The 17,703-nt window shown below is 42.4% G+C and overlaps 2 protein-coding genes across 3 annotated transcripts in view; one reads left to right on the top strand and one right to left on the bottom strand.

Annotated features, from left to right (window-relative positions):
* Znrf3 (zinc and ring finger 3) overlaps positions 1–17,703 on the bottom strand; it is a 153,343-nt gene that overhangs the window by 109,620 nt on the left and 26,020 nt on the right. The window lies entirely within an intron of this gene.
* The window catches only part of LOC105741741 (40S ribosomal protein S3a-like), an 888-nt gene continuing 738 nt past the window's right edge, over positions 17,554–17,703 (top strand). Inside the window, 1 exon segment of the mRNA XM_012513984.1 lies at positions 17,554–17,702. Coding sequence (XP_012369438.1) covers positions 17,554–17,702 — 149 coding nt within the window.

Below are 17,703 nucleotides of genomic sequence, written 5' to 3'. Positions count from 1 at the left end.
TTCTCTGACCATGACAGCCTCAGCTGTATCTTGCTATTTGACCAAAGTTTAGATACTCCTTAGTTACTAGCTCTCTTTATATATCTATCCCAGTGGCATTGGACAGAAGATGTCTCTGATTTGAGAATTGTAATGGACTAGTTTAGGGGTGGTAAACTTATGGCACATGGGCCACAGTGAGCTGGGGTTTTTGTTGTTGTTAGTGGGCTTCTTAAATTTTGTTTTCTGAGACAGAGCCTCACTGTGTATTTCAGGTTAGTTTTAAACTCATTGAACAGGCTGTGTTTATATGACTGGAAGCTCTAAAAGGTTTGCCATCACAGAGATAGGACGTACACTGCCCCAGTATAATATTACCTCTACTAGGGTAGGGATCTTTTCCACTGCAATATCTTTAGTACAGTACCTAGCACTGTTGGAGATACAGAAAAATGGATAAGGACTGATGAACAGTAGACGCATGATATTCTCTAAGAGCATAAGAACTAATTATATCCCCTTTTGTAAAATCTTATGTCAAAACAGTAATTCTGGCCTATGTGCAGAACTTGTGCTATACCTATAAAAGCTTTGGCCAGTAAAACCTGGGCTTCCCTCATACTACACAATTTCAGTCTTCTTTATGTTATGTAAATACCCATGTTTACCTAATGAACTAACAATGAGAAATTCTAGCTTCCTTTAGGATCTGGGGAAAGAAAGTTTCAAAAAAGCAATAAGCTGTGTTCTCTCCAGTGTGTAATACTCTACAATGTAAAGTCCTTCAAGACATGAAAAACTGGCCAGGAATATAGCTCAGTGGCACAGCACCTGCCTAGCAAATTTAAGGTCATTAGTTCGATTTGCAGTACCCAAAAAAAAAAAAAAAAAAACTGTGCAAGATTTATCTGTTAGATGACATTAATTTCACAAGCAGATAGATCCAACTTTGGTCAACCTGCATGAATTACTGAAAGGAAGAACATAGCATCCTAGCAAACATAAAGCTTCCTTCTTTCCAGAAGAACCTAAAATGTTATATTGAAACAATTGCTCCTTTTCTTCCTGGATGGCTGAGTCTTTACAAGGTTACTCATTTTGCACATATATGGATAAAAGACTCCTGAGGAGAACCCTGGCTGCCTCTTGCACCCTGGTACTTTCACCTACTAGCTGTTCACCACTGCCTGCTCTCAGGAGTCTTCACTGAGAAGTGAGAAAACTCCATAAAACCAAACCTATGAGAAGACCAAGCTCTGTAATGTGACTTCATCATCGAATATGGTAGGAACCCAAAGTCATTTGCACTGAGCAAGGCCTCCTGTTTCCTCTTCTAACCAGCAAATCATTGTGAGGTTGTCAAAAAGCAAGAGGCAGACAAAATATCCTCAGAAACACACATCCATTCTCAAGCTAAGCAGTAGCTTGCTCATTAATAACAAAGTAATGAAACATTTACAAAGGCATTTCCTGTGGCCTGGCTTGCAAGGAACCTACAGGATAACCTGCTCAGTAGTTAAGATAAGCATTGCTAAGGAGACACACTCTTAGAAGATGCCCTACTAACTTCCTCTTGGGACCACCCCATAAACTTAAAAATATAACAAGGGCTATTAACAGACCTGCCCACCTAACTACAGGGAAGCCACAGCTTGTTACTTAAAACATACTTAGCCATTTCCATGAACAGAAAAAAACAAGAATAAGGTAAATTTAGGCCAGGCACAGTGGTGCATGCCTGTAATCCCAGCACTTGGGAGGCTGAGGCAAGAGGATCACCATGAATTCAAGGCCAGCCTTAGCTACAAAGTGAGCTCAAGGTCAGCCTAAATCACAGTGAGACTGTCTCCAAAACAAAAATAAGGACCAGGGAGATGGTTCAGTGGACTAAGTGCTTCCCTGGCAAGTGCAAGGGCCTGAGTTCAATCCCCGGTTCCACAAAAATAAATAAATAAATTTAAATTTTAAAAAAAAAGTGAGGTAAGTTAGTAGACCTTTGTCCCATTCTCACATTAGTTGAGAAGGTGAATGTTGCTTCTACTTTAAAGACTACACACACACACACACACACCATTTACAGGTCAGGATGTTCTAGAGGAGATACAAATCACAGCAAAGAAACTAGTCCAAGCACAACAGGGTATATACCCCATTTTGACTTTCAAAACTTACTCATTTTATAAATAATCAATCCAAATAGTCTAGGTTCCTAGAAATGAGAACTAAAACTCTTCTATGCAAAGGCTGACTTTGTCAACTCCTGTGGTATCTTCCTTCATCCAAAGCACAAGTTCACACTGCTACCTCAAGAAACATTAAAAAAAAAAACAAAACCTTATTTTATTCAGTTTTAAAATTAAGGAATAAAAACCACAATCCCAGCTACTCAGATGGCTGAAGCAGAACTGTGAGGTCAGGACCAGCCTGAACAACAAGGTAAGATTCTGTCTCAAACAACCACGCAAACAAATGAACTTTAAGAGATTTTTCAGACTAAATTAAAACCCACCAAAACTTTCATTCTGCTAGCTAATTACACATACTATATTAGCCATCCCCATCTTCCCCTATTCACTGTGGCCACAAGGCTATACCACTAGAAGACAAAGGGAAAGGCCAACATGAAGGAAGGGTATGGGCTCTACTTCAAGACACAGAAGTACAGGTCCTTCAAGCACAAAGTCTCCACAGAAAACTGTCTTGGGTGCTATTCTAGTCTTTGCAATCTCCTGCATTCTCCCTTGAGCGCCTGAATACAGAACTATAAAGCTGTTCTTGAGTAAGAGTAAAAAGGAAACCCGTATCTAAAAGCAATGGAAACAGAACTAAAGGGCCAGCTAGATAGCTCAGCAGACTAAGTGCCTGGTTAGGCAAGCACATCAACCCCGGTTCCATCCACAGCACCACATGCCACATTGGCCCCCACTCCAGGCACGCTGAGCTGGCCGCTTAGACCGGGTATGGTGGCATACGCCTGTAATCCTAGCGCTGAGGAGGCTGAAAACAGGAGCATCACTATGAGTCTGAGCTGCATAGTGAGACCCTGTGCCGAATATGTGAAAAAAAAAAAAGTAGAATTTAAAAGAGGCCCTCAAGAACCCATCACATTCATTGAAACAAATAAATCTAAATACTTACCATGTTCTGTATATACATGTACTTGGGTTTCAAACATTAAAATTGTGCAAAGATTTTAATATTTGGTAAAATAGTAACATGTTGACAGCAGAATATAGGTGATAGGTACATATGGGTGTTCACTGTACAAATGGTTTACTGTTGCTACACACCTGAAAATGTTCAGAATAAAATACTGGGAGATGTGCTTTTGTAGAGTAAGAGGGAACACTTCATTTAAGGAAAGAAATCTGCTTTTACACATGTTGTGACGCAACACCCATAAGATGCCAAGGAGGACATCATTCCACCATTTCAGGGTAAGAATACCTCAGCCTCTACTGATCTTGAACTCTGGTGTGGTGAAAATCATATAGTAAGGAACATCGCTGGCCTAATTTGAAAGGTTGTTTCATCTGTCTGTGTATTTGTCTGCAAAAGTTACAGAAAACAGAATATGGACATGATTTTACTTGCAAAAGTGTATATAATTTTCACTGATACAATGATATTTTCATTGTATCAGTGAAAATTAGACAGACAGATAGATAGATAGATAGATAGATAGATAGAGATCAACTGCTAAAGACAGAGCATCAGCATGGTTGGAAATACCTAGAAGATAAACCACGTCTGTGATTTTTATACATAGGGAGAATATTCAGGCTGAGGGTCCTGATGATCCTAGCACTCATCCATACTCCTGGGAGTCCCTATCCCTACCTGATGCTTCTGCTTACCAAGAACCATCAAGTTCTCACCCTACCTTTTACAGAAAACCTGCAAGCCCACCTGAAAACTCTAGCCATGTGCAGCACCTTTGCACTAGCACAGACCCACCAGGTAGAACAGTGAAGCCCTCCAGGTCCTGGTGCCCTCTGTGGAACAGGCTTCACCTCTCTAAACAAACAAGAGATGTCTTTGTTTATATTCAAGAAAAGAAAAGAAAAGAAAAGAAAAAGAAAGGAAAAGAAAAGAAAAGAAAAGAAAAGAAAAGAAAAGAAAAGAAAAGAAGAGAACCTGTCTCGCAGGCTATGATTACATCAGCAGAACGCTCTCATGCTCCGCATCAATCCGGCTGCTCAGGCAGCTTTGAAGCGCCCCAGCACGCGGTGTCTTTGATCTTGCAGTTCCCGCCCAGGGCAAAGCCGATACCATCACTGCGCCCACGCAGATCCGAGATGGAGATCTCTGGGCCAGCAAAGGGCCGGGCGGGGCCTAGCCTTACCCTGCTGGCTGAAACTCCACCCAAAAGCCTGCCTTTAGCCCCAGCTGCCAGGACCCTAGCACCTAAACCTAACCAATTGTTGTGGGGAGGGGGGTCCTTTTGGAGGAGCCATGACTAACAACATTTACATTTATGGGGTTCACCCTTGGATAACTTTGGCAACGTGTATCTATTAAGAAATACTGAAATGTTTCCAGGTTGCTTTAGTTGGACAACTCCTATCCTCTGAAGGTTACAGACAGGCACTTCATAAGCACAAGCCTCTAGACTCCCACCACCACTACATGGGGCCACCACAGGGCATGGCACATCCCTGGGCTTGACCAGAATACATGGTCAAGTTTGCTTCTCACTGGCTATCTGACTGTGGGTGAATTATCTACCCTCTCCTAGCCTGTTTTTACATTTTAGAAAGAGAGAGCTGGTGATGCTGAACCTGTGACAGCAGAAATACTAACACTTGGGAGTACGGGGGTGGGGGAATGGTACAAGCCTGATTCCACCTGGGGTTGCAGCTGAATGTGCCACATACAGATCAGGCACAAAAGGGTTAACTGAGAAAGGGACAGGGGCCAGGATTCTTAGGTGTGTTCAAGGCCAGAATTTCATACACACACAGCCAGAAGGCAGACGAAAGGACTGGGAGGAGATGAAGAAGGAAAAACAAATCCTTCCCATACAGGTGGACCTACCTTTGGAAGATCAAACTTAAAATTGCACTGAAGGCCATCCACATACCTCATTCTCACAGATTCCAACAACATACCTCTTTCTCTCAGAATTAAGACCACAACCACAAACTATGGAAAGGGTCAAGAAAGCAAAACAGATTTTCATAACAGCTTTAAAAAAAAAAAAAAAATGCCAGGTATGGTGGTGTACACCTGAAATCCCAAGCGCTTAGGATGCTGAGGCAGGAGGACTGCCACAAGTTCAGGCTCACCCAAGATACATCATGACTGCAAAACCAGCCTGTTACCTAACAAGACCTATCTCAAAATTTTTTTTCTTTATACAAACTCAAATTCTTCAACTCACCCAAATGCTCCTTGTTTTTAAACATATTGATCTTGATATAGGATAGATTCTATAACACTCTAATTCAACATTTTATTCTTTTTTATTTTTTAGAAATTCATTTATAAAGTGGCCAGAGGCAACAAAGGTAAGCAAGTGCTGCAAAGGTCCCAGAGAGCTCCCTGAAGGTGGCAGCCTTGAAATAGGGGCAGAATATGGATAAAGACATAACAAAGGCTGAAGCCTATTTGGAAGAGACATTTGATGGACATGAGGGGTTCTACAGAATACTCAATTACAAAGATAAGAGCAAAATGCCAAACACTTCAGAATATTATGGTAAGAGTAAAAGGCTCTGAAATATTTGCCAGCTGTGACAGTACACACCTGCAATCCCAGTACTCCAGAGGCTGAGTCAGGAGGATTCCAAATTCAAGGTCAGCATGGACTACACAGCATGACCTTGGCAAAAGGAGGGTGAAGTGGCAGCTAAAGAGCAGAAGGGGGAGAAAGGTGGCTAGCCCCTAAATGAAACTGATTATGGAGGTAGGGGGCTTCCCACCCAAAAGAGAAAGGACCACTCCTCAATTAATTAGAGGGAACCATATACTCAGGCTACCAGTTGTGGTTGTGCGTGTGTGGCTTTTTCCTTTTTAAACAAAGGGGTAAAGATCAAAAGAAACTGTTTGCAAATGAGAGCCCTCCTACTCTTCTGACTTGTCATTTCTATTCCTTTCATCTTCCCTCCAGTTAGAAATCCAGGTGAAATGGAAAGGCATGTGGCCAATGGACTGAAAACCTCCCAGCCTGGCCCTGGGTCTGGCCCCATGTGTGACTGGGAGCAAATCACTGTTTCTCAGGCCTCATTTCCCCTCTCCCCCCATAAACTCTGGATGGTCAAGAGCAGGATCTTAAGCTCTTGAAGGAAGTGTCAACTCTGGTTCTAGGCTGATGAAAGACCAAAGTCTACGTTCTCAGACGTACAGGCTACCTGTTCATCCTTAATACCAAGATCTTCAATTTTAAGAAAGCCTTGGTTAGAGCCCAGGAACTACCTTCCTTCCCGTCCTCAAACAGAGAGAAAAAGCATTTGGGTTACAAAGGCAACATAGAGGACTAGTCATTACAAAGGTTCCCTTTCAGGAACCACAGGGCAAAAAGTATTTATGTTTATTCAAATATAACTAATTAGTAAGGGTCAAGTGATAAATGCAACACAGGTAAAAACTATCTGAATGAACAGAGTTCAATGACCCACTTCTTTCCCTAAAAACTGCTTCTGCCCTGGCTTGGGGCACATAGTAAATCTCAACTTTCATCACTTACTGTAACTTCTACCTGTCAGGTGTAAAAGAGTCTAGGAGGATGGTACATGATGAGTTCAAGGCCAGCCTGGGCAACCCTGTCTGAGAAAATGGGGGAAAAAGTAGACTTCAAAGGCAGAGACCAGGTCTTATTTCCATAGTTGTATATTTGGTAACAGAACCTGGTGTCATCTCACTTCTGACCTCAATTTCCTCATTTATAAAATGCAGATAAGAACAATTAATATCATATGACTATTAGGAGAGATACAGGAAATCATTCGTGTTGGGTGCCTAACACAATGCCCAGCAAAAGTCATCAATGTGAGCAACATGGTATTATTTTTGAATTTATGGACTATGTCGCTTGTCTCAGAGAAACAGGAAGTAGAATAGCAAGATGTAGGAAGTCCACATGAGGGCATTTTCCAGGGAAAAAAGAACTGCAAACCCCAGGTCAGAAAGAACTTGTGTGGCCCCATCTATGGGGAGAAACAGGTTGGCATTCTTTTCTAGAATATAACAGCTGCTTCTCCTCCCATCTCACCCCAACCCCTCCTTGGCTGCAAATACTCAAGGATTAAGAAGACATTCAAGCTTTGTTCCGTCTCATTTCTGCTCTGGCATTCTTCTCTTTGGCCCCTTTATCCTACATGCCATTTCTGCTCCACAGCAAGCTCTATGGTAAAGAAATAGCTTGCAGTATCTCAAGGTGCCCCCAACCCTGTATTTCCAGATACTTGGCAGGAGCTGTTAGCTCCACTTTACTAACAAGAAACTCAAGGCTGAGAGATACTGACTCCAAGCCCAGAGCTTATTTGGACCACTGGGCTTTGAACTGAAAGGGAGATAGGATCAGTGGCAGCCCTTCTACCCTGTAGGAGCAAGAACAGGGCCAGCAGCTTTAGGACTACACATACTCCAGGATACCACCCCAACTCCCACAGAGAGGACCAGCCCCCTCCCTACAGCCAGGGGTTGGGGGAGTACCTTCAAAGGGATCTTTGCCACCAGGCAAATGTGGTAGCCAAATTCTAACTATCTTCTTGTTGAGAAATACTCCTTTCACATACATACATGTGTGCACACACAGAGCCAGCTGTAACTGGGCTCAAAGCTGTAAACTATGTGAGGAAAGTCACCAAGCCCGGCAGGTTATGATGAAGGCTAGGGGCTTTGTGTCATGGTACACTCCCTGGAGAGAAGTGCATTCAAACCCACTCCAGATTTTATTCTTCACCAGGTTTTACCCTTCACCGCCTCTCCTAACACTTCAAAGGAAGTATTTTTGTACAGCCCAGGGAGGAGTGTAAACTGGCCAGCTGCTTCCAAAGCAAAGAAGTTAACCCTAAAAGGGCCCCTGGCTTGGCAGGGCAGTGGGTAGAACAAGGACGTGGAGAGCCAGGCGTGAGTGCTCACACTACACCAGGTCTGCCTGCCTGCCCTTTCAGGCCATATCAAGGACACAGCTCTTAAACCACTACAGAAAGGCAGAACCTCAGTTCTTCCAAGCACACAAACAGCTAGTTATAAATACTCTTATAGGCTGGAGAGTCAAAGAATCCAACAGTTAGCACCTCAGTGGAAACTCCAGCTAACAGAACAGGCCTCTTTCACTGCTCCTCTGCTCTGGCCCTCCCTGAACCATGCAAAGAACTGTAGGAGCTCAAAAACTAGCACAACAAAACTTAACCCCAAAGTCCCAATTTGGTGGGACACTCCGAGGAGAGTATAGCTTCAGCAGTATTCCAGCCACTAAGCCAATTCTAAACCATGCCCTGCAAAGGGTGCTGCCCCTCACAACGCACTCTGTGGAATCAGGAGACCTCTTTCCAGAAGCACCTGAGAGTAGAACCCCAAGGCCAGTGATGGAGAACTGTTTAGAGCTTTCAAAGATTGAAACACCCCATTTTGGCATGCATGCTACAGGTTCCCCGTTAAACCTAAGAGCTTTTACATACTCTTAAAATTCATCACCCTACAGATTACAAGTTATCCACATTCAGAATCAATGTTCTTCAGTTACCTTGCTGGAATTTTTTTTTAATGTATTTTAGTACAGGGTGTACAGGGTCTCACTACATAGACTAGACTCGCAGTGATTCTCCCATTTTCAGCTTCCCAAGTGCTGGGATTACAGGCGCACGCACGCCACCATGCTGTCTCAATTGCCATCTCAATGTGCCCCAGGGGTCGGCCAGCATGGCAGGCCAGGGATTGAATCCCGGCTGCTGCGCTCTCCCTAAACAGGTGCTTTAGTCCACTGAGCTATCTGGCTGGCCCTCTACCTTGTTGGAATTTTAAGGATCTTTCTAGAGCAAAGTAAATGGATGCTGTGTACCATGACGCTCCCAGTTCACTAGTGACTAAACTATGCACAAACTGCTGAAAACAGCCCCCTAGGGAGTTGGCAGAGGTCAGTATGGGCTTCTCTCAAAAGTGCAAACAGAGTTGTCTTTTCTTAAAATCTCCAACTCCTTCATCACAAAAGACATGGATTGTAACTAGCAACTCCTGGCACCCCAGTAGGACCTGGTATCCTGCAGTAGTACCTGGTGAGGTCCCACACATGTCAGGTAAGGCTCCCCACCTTGCTGAAGCTATCTGGCAATCACAGAGTAGCAGGCAGATGAGTGTTCGCCACAGTTTATTAGCAAGAACAGATATACTGACACTGAAAAGTAAGCTATAAGGTTGGTATTTTTAATGTTGTTGAGCCTCCAAAACAGAGGAGACTCAACAACTGTGTGGGGCCAGGGCCTTGGAAATCAAAGGGCTACAATTTGGAAATCCTGGGTAGTATAGTCAAAGCCAACTTCAGAGAAAGTTACTCTAAGGGTGTCACATTCTATCCACGAAAAAGGGAAAAGGGCTATCAAAACTATCAATCAGGATTTATAAACCACAAGTTAACAGAAGGGTGAACAGCACTGAGAGCCTCTTCATGGGAAGTTCTGCACTTCAACAGCAAAAGGGGAAGCAGAGGCTGTGAATACACTAGCTCTGTTGGAGAGTACCTGTCTAGCATGTATGTGACCCTGGCATCCATCCCCAGCACTGCAAAAAATAATGGAGCAGGGCAGGGGAAAGAGCCCAAATAACCCTAAACCCCAAATTGCTATTTCTGTCACATGTAGGCTTCTAAGATACAAGACAAACCTGATCACGTACAAGATGATTTGGAGGACTAGTCCAGTGGTGACAAGCCTATGGTATGGGTGTCACAGTAGGCTGTTTATCATTCAAGAGTTCTATAAAGTTCACGATCACTGACAGTCATTCAACAAACTTTCTCTGAACTTTTCCCAGGTGTGCTAAAACAAAAAGAATAAAACACAGCCTTTTCAGTATTTAAATTCTAGTAGAAAAACTGGGAACTAAAAATAAAAATATTCCAGAAATAATGAGGATACTTTATAATTTTAAATCTAAAGACACTACAACTTAGCATAAGACTATATATCTAAAATAAGTTAGCTCATGTAACTAACTTACTTGTTGCTCTCCAGAAAGCAATTACACTTAAAAAGAAAAAAAAAATGTTTATAATCATTTCTGCTACAGAAATAACTATTCCCACTGGATTTCCTAAAATTGAAGTATGAGGAAAAGAAAAGAATGGTGAATAAAGTTAGACTTTGAGTTTGTTTGTTTGTTTGTTTGTTTGTCTGTGGTACCAGGGATGGAATTCATGACCTTGCACTTGTCAGGCAGGCGTTTATGCAGCTGAGCTATCTCCCTGGCCCTTAGACTTTGAGTCCTTAACTCTAAGCACAAAGCCTAAGTCAAATAAGACATAACACAGAACTCATGAGGATGTGTGTATGGTGTGTCAACAGTGAGATATATTCAGTCAAAACTGACAATAATTATTACTGAAACCTTACACATCCATTTTTAGACTTTAAATTTTTTCAACAATCATCAGAACTTCTGAGGTAGAACTTTAGAATAAAATCTCTTTGGAATATGGAAAGCAGTCCAAGATATTCCATTTTGTCCTTCCAAAACTAAAGTCAGTCCAGACTCAAGACTTCAAAACCATCTCCTATGAAAAACCAATAGAAAGAACTGGGGGTGCTCAGGAAGGAGGAAAAAAAATATTTTTTAATTGATGGGGATGGGTGACAGAAGATCACAAACCTGAAAAAATATGAAAGGCCATCATATGTCTTACTAGTTCTAAATTAAACCAAACATGATGGTATAGACCTGTAACCCCAGCACTGAAAAAGGCTAAGACAGGACTACAAATTCAAGTCAGGCCTGGGCAATTTGGAAACCTGGTCTCAAAATAGAAAATAAAAGGACTGGCCAGACAGCTCAGATTAAAGTGCCTGCTAAGGCAGACACAGGGACTAGGGTTTGATACCCAGTGTGCCCTGCATGCCCTGCCCCAGGGGCTTGCTCAGACAGTGATTGACACTGGATATGGTGGCGCACACCTATAATCCCACCACTTGGGAGGCTGAAAACAGGAGGATCACTATAGGTACTAAATACATTAAGAAAGAGAGAAAGAAAGAAAGAGAGAGAGAGAGAGAGAGAGTGAGAGAGAGAGAGAGAAAAGGAAAGGAAAGGAAAGGAAAGGAAAGGAAAGGAAAGGAAAGGAAAGGAAAGGAAAGGAAAAGAAAAAAGGCTAGGTAAGTAGCTCAGTGATAAGCCCGAGTTCAACCCCCAGTAGCTAAATAAATAAATAGGCAAGGAAGCTCTGTGCTATAGGCTGAGTTGTTCCTCTCAAAAATTGTGCTTATGGACATATATCTTCTACAAGTGGAAGGAAACCAAGAGACAGAAGAGGAAAAAGGGGAAGAGTAAGAGAATGTAAAAAGGTATGACATTTACATGTACCAAATATGCACAACAAAAGAGGTCATTGTGTTTTGCAAAAAAAGTCCAGTACTAATACATTTTTTTAATGAATAAAAATTGTTATGTGAGGTCTTACTCTGCAGAAGCCGAGAATGTGACTATTTGGAAATGATACCTTTTTTTTTTTTTTTTTTTTTTTTTTTTTTGGGACAGGTCTACAGGGTGTTCAGGGTCTCACTACTAGATCAGACTCCTAGTGATCCACCTGTTTACAGCTTTCCAAGTGCTGGGATTACAGGCACATGCCACCAAGCCCAGTCTTAATTGCCATCTCAGCACATCCCGGGGGCAGGGCCAGCACACAGGCCCGAGAATCAAACCCCTGGCCCCTGAGCCTGCTTGCAGGCACTTTAATCCACTGAGTTATTTGGCCAGCCCTTGAAAATGATATCTTTAAAGAAGTGACTAGGTCAAAAACAATGTTACTGATGTCTTCATAAGAGCAAATTTGGACACAGAAAAGGAAGGTTATGCAAAAACACAGAGATGAAATATAAGCCAAGATGAGAGAGAGAGCTCAGAAGAAATCAAGCCTGGGCTGGCCAAATAGCTCTACGGATTAATGCACCCACAAGCAGGCATAGAGGCCAGGGGTTCAATCCCAAGCCTGCCATGCCGGCCCCACCCCTGGGGCACACTGAGATGGCCACTGAGACTAAGTGTGGTGGCACATGCCTGAAATCCCAGCTCTTGGGAGGCGAAGTAAGACCCTGAACACCCACACCCTGTAGACCCTTCCCTAAAATACAAAAAAAAAAAAAAAAAAAGAAGAAGAAGAAGAGGAAGAAATCAAGCCTATAGTCAGTCACCTTGACCCCAGACTTCTAGACTTCTGGACTATGAGAAAACAAATTTCTGTTGTTTCGGCCTCCTACTCTGTGGTAACTTACTATGGCATCCCCAGGATACTCATACAAGATGTAATTTTTAAAAAATGCAGCGAATATTTAATTTTTTACAATTCATTACAGTAAGTCTGATTCTGGGGCTGGGGAGATAGCTCAGTGGCTTAAGCACCTGCCTCGCAAGCACATGGTCCTCAGTTTGATCCCTGGTACAAAAAAAAAAGTTTAATTCAGTGTAATGATGAACTTTCTGAAAATCAGCACTTTGCAAAACAGAATGCCTCCTCAATGGGGATGTGGATCAATAAAAAAAAACCAAACTGAACCCCACCTTTAGTACCAAGAATAGGGCCTAAGCCTCACCAAAAGCTTCTGGAGCAAAAAGGCTGGATGTTCCAGACAAGGGGGAGTCAACTACAAAAGATATCCACCAGGTAGATCAACCTTAATTTTAAAAGTTTAAAAAAAAAAATCCCTAGGTCAATCCTCTATGAAATGACACAGAGTTGAAGAATTTAAGCCATTCATCTCAGAATTTCCTCTTAGCACTTCAAAGGGAGAATAGCCTTTTAGTCCAGCTCATGATATGTAATAGTGATGGATAATCTTTTAGAGCTTTCATTATTAACAAACATCCTGCTGTGACACACATGCCACAGGCTTCCCACCACTGATACTAGCAATTACAGTCATCTTTCTCACATTAATCAAAGTAGACAAGCCTGCAAAATGCTGTTCAACTCATCATAGTACCTCCAAGGCAACAGGCTCCCAAAACCAAGCACTCAAACTCACAGCCTGAGACTTAAGAGTTTGGTAATATGACCATCCCAAATCTATAACGTTAACCCAGCTGAGAGAGGTCTGCAGATCAACCAGAGTAAGTGCACCTTCAGAAAGGTCACCACATGCTTCACCCAACTTGGCACACCCCTCAGTAATTCAGGAAACAATAGAGGCTGCCTCCTTCTTTCTGCTAGCCCCAGCCCCCAAAATGGCACAAGACAGCCACTTGGAACTGGGCTTGCATTGGGGTTATTTCACATATCCTTGGACAGTATTACTTGTTAGACTGTTTTGTGACTCTTATCATACCAGCAAAAATTAAGTTTCTCCAAGAAAAGCAGTTCCTTGGTTCTTTTATAATTCAATATACCCCATCATCCAATTACAGAGATGACTACAAATTTGCTAAGTTGAAATAGAACATTCTATTATTATCACAGTTGAAAGACAATCAGGTCATTCTACTAATGACTATACACCATAGTCCTTAAACCAGAAGTTAATATGTTCTTGTCCTACCAATTTATAATCCCAATGGACACTAACTGAACAAACCTAAACCAACCTAAAACTGGGTACCTGGAACAGAATCTCCAGTATTTTGAGTTCTTCGGGAAAAAGTTCTATGATCAAGTATATTTGGAAATGCAGGTTACATAAAGTAGATTTCTCTTCAGTAGGAATTTTTAGCAACACTAATTCACTACCACACAGTATATATAAGTCTCCAAGAGGCAACTACAGTAATCAGCCATGAAGATGCCTTAAGAAAAGCTTACTTCAGATATCCACCATAGGACTCTGGTATCCCCAACAATCTTAAAAATTTATTCCCAGGCCAAAATTAGTTGACTCATTCAGTAGAATCACATTAACAAGAGCTAGAAAACTATATCCTTGAGCATCAAGTCTTTGTCTATCCCAAAAAGAATGGAGAGGCAACAAGTCTCCCAGTCTTACTGAGACAATATAAAGGCAAAGTGAACCTCAGCCTCCCTTCTATGCTACAGCTGCCATCACTCCAAGGGACAGAGAAGCAATCACTGAATGCTACGGCTAAGACAAGGGCTCCTGATCACCAAATATAATCCAGCAGAGCTAAAATAAGAGATAAGAATCAAGACTTTTTAAAAAGCTGAGCAGAAAAGAATAAAGGTCACAAAAGGTGGATACTATGAGATGCAGTATCAGATTAAAACCCCAAAATTAAACATTCTAAAGAAAATTCTGCTTGTGATGGCCCAGTTCATTCTGTACCTCTTGTCCCAAATTAAAAAAAAAAAGCTGACATGTGCTTTGGTTCTGGCTACAGCAAGCAATGTTTCTGGAACAATTTCACCTTGGTTACATATTTCTACTTTAAACATTCCAAAGTTGCTGAAGGCCTCCCAGGAGCATCTGCTCCTGTTTCTCCGGCAGGAGTTAGTTCCTGTGGAAAGTGTTTGTTTAGTTTCATCACAACTTTGAAGAGGGTAGGAATTCTGGCTCAGAAGAATTTAATGGCTGGGCCCTTCTCTTACATAATTTGTAAACAAACTGAGTTTATCCCAGTGTGGCTCATTTGGCTCACAGGCTGAATTTTAAAAAATATATTCCCCATTCATTTGGGAAAAGCCACAGTAAGGCCTGTGAATAACTAGAAAAATGTCCAGACCAGCCTATCATTCTATTGCCTAATCCTAATGGACCTGGCTCAGGATGAGGCACTAAGTCCCACTGCTAGAGCGCAGAACAGTCAACAGACAAAGCCCAATCTGAAGGGTGATGGGCAGAACTTGACAAGCAGCTGAAAAATTGCTCCCCAGAAGGTCCTACACACTCATGTTATCTTTTTTTAAAAAGCTAAAAAAAAAAAAAAAAAGTGCTAGCTGAGATCAAACGCCACAACAGCAATTTTTCCCTAAGGTGTCATGGTCAAGCGTATGGGTGGAGAGTAATTTGTTACTAATAACGGTTAAATGCCAAAGTTGGCATGTAATTTATTTATCTTTAATAAAGTAAATTCACGGCTGTCACTAGAACATCACTTACTCCCTTAACATTCCAGGCTGTTTCTATGGGAGGACTAACTCCTGGAGAACAGCCCCTAAATGAGTCCCCTTGCTGCTGTGCAATGACTATAACTGCAAACTGCATTGGAGAACATGGGGCAGGAGAGAGGTTGTATCATCAAAAATCCAGCTATGCATAAAGATGTCATCTGACTCTGGCTGTGGGACCTACTAGTCTCTATGATGAAAGTCAAACACTCTTCCTTGAGATTCAAAAGCATCCATTCATTACCCTCTGAAGTTCTGTTTCTGATTCCACCATTAGAGTGCTTTTCCCCATTCCTATTCCCAGCTGCAGATAGCTGATTCAGCTGTAGATCCCCCCTAATCCCTTCAGGAATCTTACCAGGGAGATTCCCCCAGTTTACAGGTATGGGGACTGAGGGTGAGGGAAGCTAGCTCTACTCAAGTCCTACTTAAAAAGCAGACCAGGAAGCGCATCAGCTATAACACCTGGTTCCAACATGCCTCAGACAGCCTCTCCTTTTTCCCAACTATGCTATGAGCACATTCCACACCCAGCAGCCTCCTAGTCTACAAAAGTAGGAAAAGCCAGATGCCAACCCAGCCTGGGTCTCAGCATAAAAATGCCTTTCCTACAGCAATAGCCAACCAGAGTAGATCCAAACAAACATTTCCTTTAAGAACTCAGCTATAGGACTGGGGAGATAGCTCAATGGTTTAAGTGCCTGCCTGGCAAGTACAAAGACCTAGGTTCGATCCCTAGCACTACACGCCATATTGGCCAACAAAACTGGGCGTGATGGTGCATGCCTATACTCCCAGCACTGGGGAGGCTGAGACAGGAGGATCACTATGAGTCTGAGCTGTATAGCAAGGCTCTGTGCCAAATAAAGTTTTTTTTTGAAAGGAAAGCAACTTAGTACTTTTTTCTCCTTGTGCAGATAGGCAGTCTTGGACCTTTTCATTGTGGTCCATCATGCTAGTATATTTTTGGGCATGAATGCAAGGGAGCCTGCAGAAAAGCTTTGGATATTTCTGGTGTGTCTGGCCTCTCTTTGCCCTGAGTTTCACCCCTAATGCCATCTATTTCCTAGAGAGAGTAGGACTTGTGGCTTGATGTTTTCTAAGTCGTGCTCAGTCACTACCAGCTTCCTCTTGAGTATATGTTACGGTTGGGCTTATGGGCCAGTGGTAAAGACAGGATATGTTCCTGAAATGGTGACAGTATAAAACATAATGGGCTGAGTGCCACATGGTTTGGGCTGAGAAAATGCCTAGAAATCAGAGAAAAGTCTTAGGGTGGACTCCAGCTGAGTTTTTGTTGTTTTTTTTTTAATTTTAAAAAATTATTTATTTATTTATTTATTTATTTATTTGGTACTTGGTCTTGCTACACAGCTCAGACTCGTAGTGATCCTCCTGCCTCAGCCTCCCCAGCACTGAGATTATAGGTGTGCACCACTACTCTAGTTTCAGTGGCCGGCACAGGGCACCCAAGGTTCTGGGGCCAGCACAACATGTAGTGCTGGGGATCAAACCTGGGTCCCTACAATTGCCAGGCAGGTGTTTAGTCCCTCAAGCCATCTCCCTAGCCCCCCTTCTTTTTCTTTTAGATCTAAAAATCTAATGGACACATCGAGGCTCCCAAAACAAACTCAATTTCAGCAAAAAAAAATACACAGGGCCAGTCAGATAGCTTAGTGGATTAAAGCGCCTGCTTAGGCAGATGTCGCAATGGGAGTTCAATCCGTGACCTGCCGTGCCAGCCCTGCCCCCGGGGCACGCTGAGACAGAGATTGAGCCTGGGCATGGGGGCATGCACACCTGCAATCCCAGCTATTGGGAGGCTGAAAAACAGGAAGGATCACTACAAGTCTGATCTGTGTAGTGAGCCCCTGTAGAACTCATACTAAACATATTAAAAAAAAAAAAAAAATACAGGTGTTTCCAACCAGGAGACCATGCACACCACATGGAGCTCTAGACACTTATAAATTCAGCCGCACACAATCATATACTTTCAACATTATTTTATGTGATAGTTAGCAGTATTTTTCATGACTCATTTACACAGTGCTGAACCTCAGACTGCACAAACAATGGAATGAATACTGTGTAGGGGAAGCTACAGTGCAGCACTAACTTCATCTCCTATACCTGCTACATACTGTCAAATTGAAATACACATGCATCACACTTCACATGGGCTTGTACAAGTTGGCAAACAAAACATGGTGAATCCTAACAATATTTCAACCTACTTCATGTATGTGCCTGTGAAAATGTGCTTTTACTGTTATTAAATAGACATGCACATTTTCTTATTTAGTCATTAAATTTGGGCTCATTAAAAGGTAAAGAGACCGCCTTTTGGCTCTCTGAGCAGCACCATGGCGGTAGGCAAGAACAAGCGCCTTACGAAAGGCGGCAAGAAAGGAGCCAAGAAGAAAGTGGTTGATCCATTTTCTAAAAAAGACTGGTATAATGTGAAGGCGCTGGCTATGTTCAACATAAGAAATATTGGAAAAACACTCGTCACC

Source organism: Octodon degus, unplaced genomic scaffold (assembly GCF_000260255.1).
Source record: "Octodon degus isolate 3935 unplaced genomic scaffold, OctDeg1.0 scaffold00021, whole genome shotgun sequence".
In the NCBI taxonomy this organism is placed as follows: Eukaryota; Metazoa; Chordata; class Mammalia; order Rodentia; family Octodontidae; genus Octodon; species Octodon degus.
This window is presented reverse-complemented; position numbering and strand designations above follow the sequence as displayed.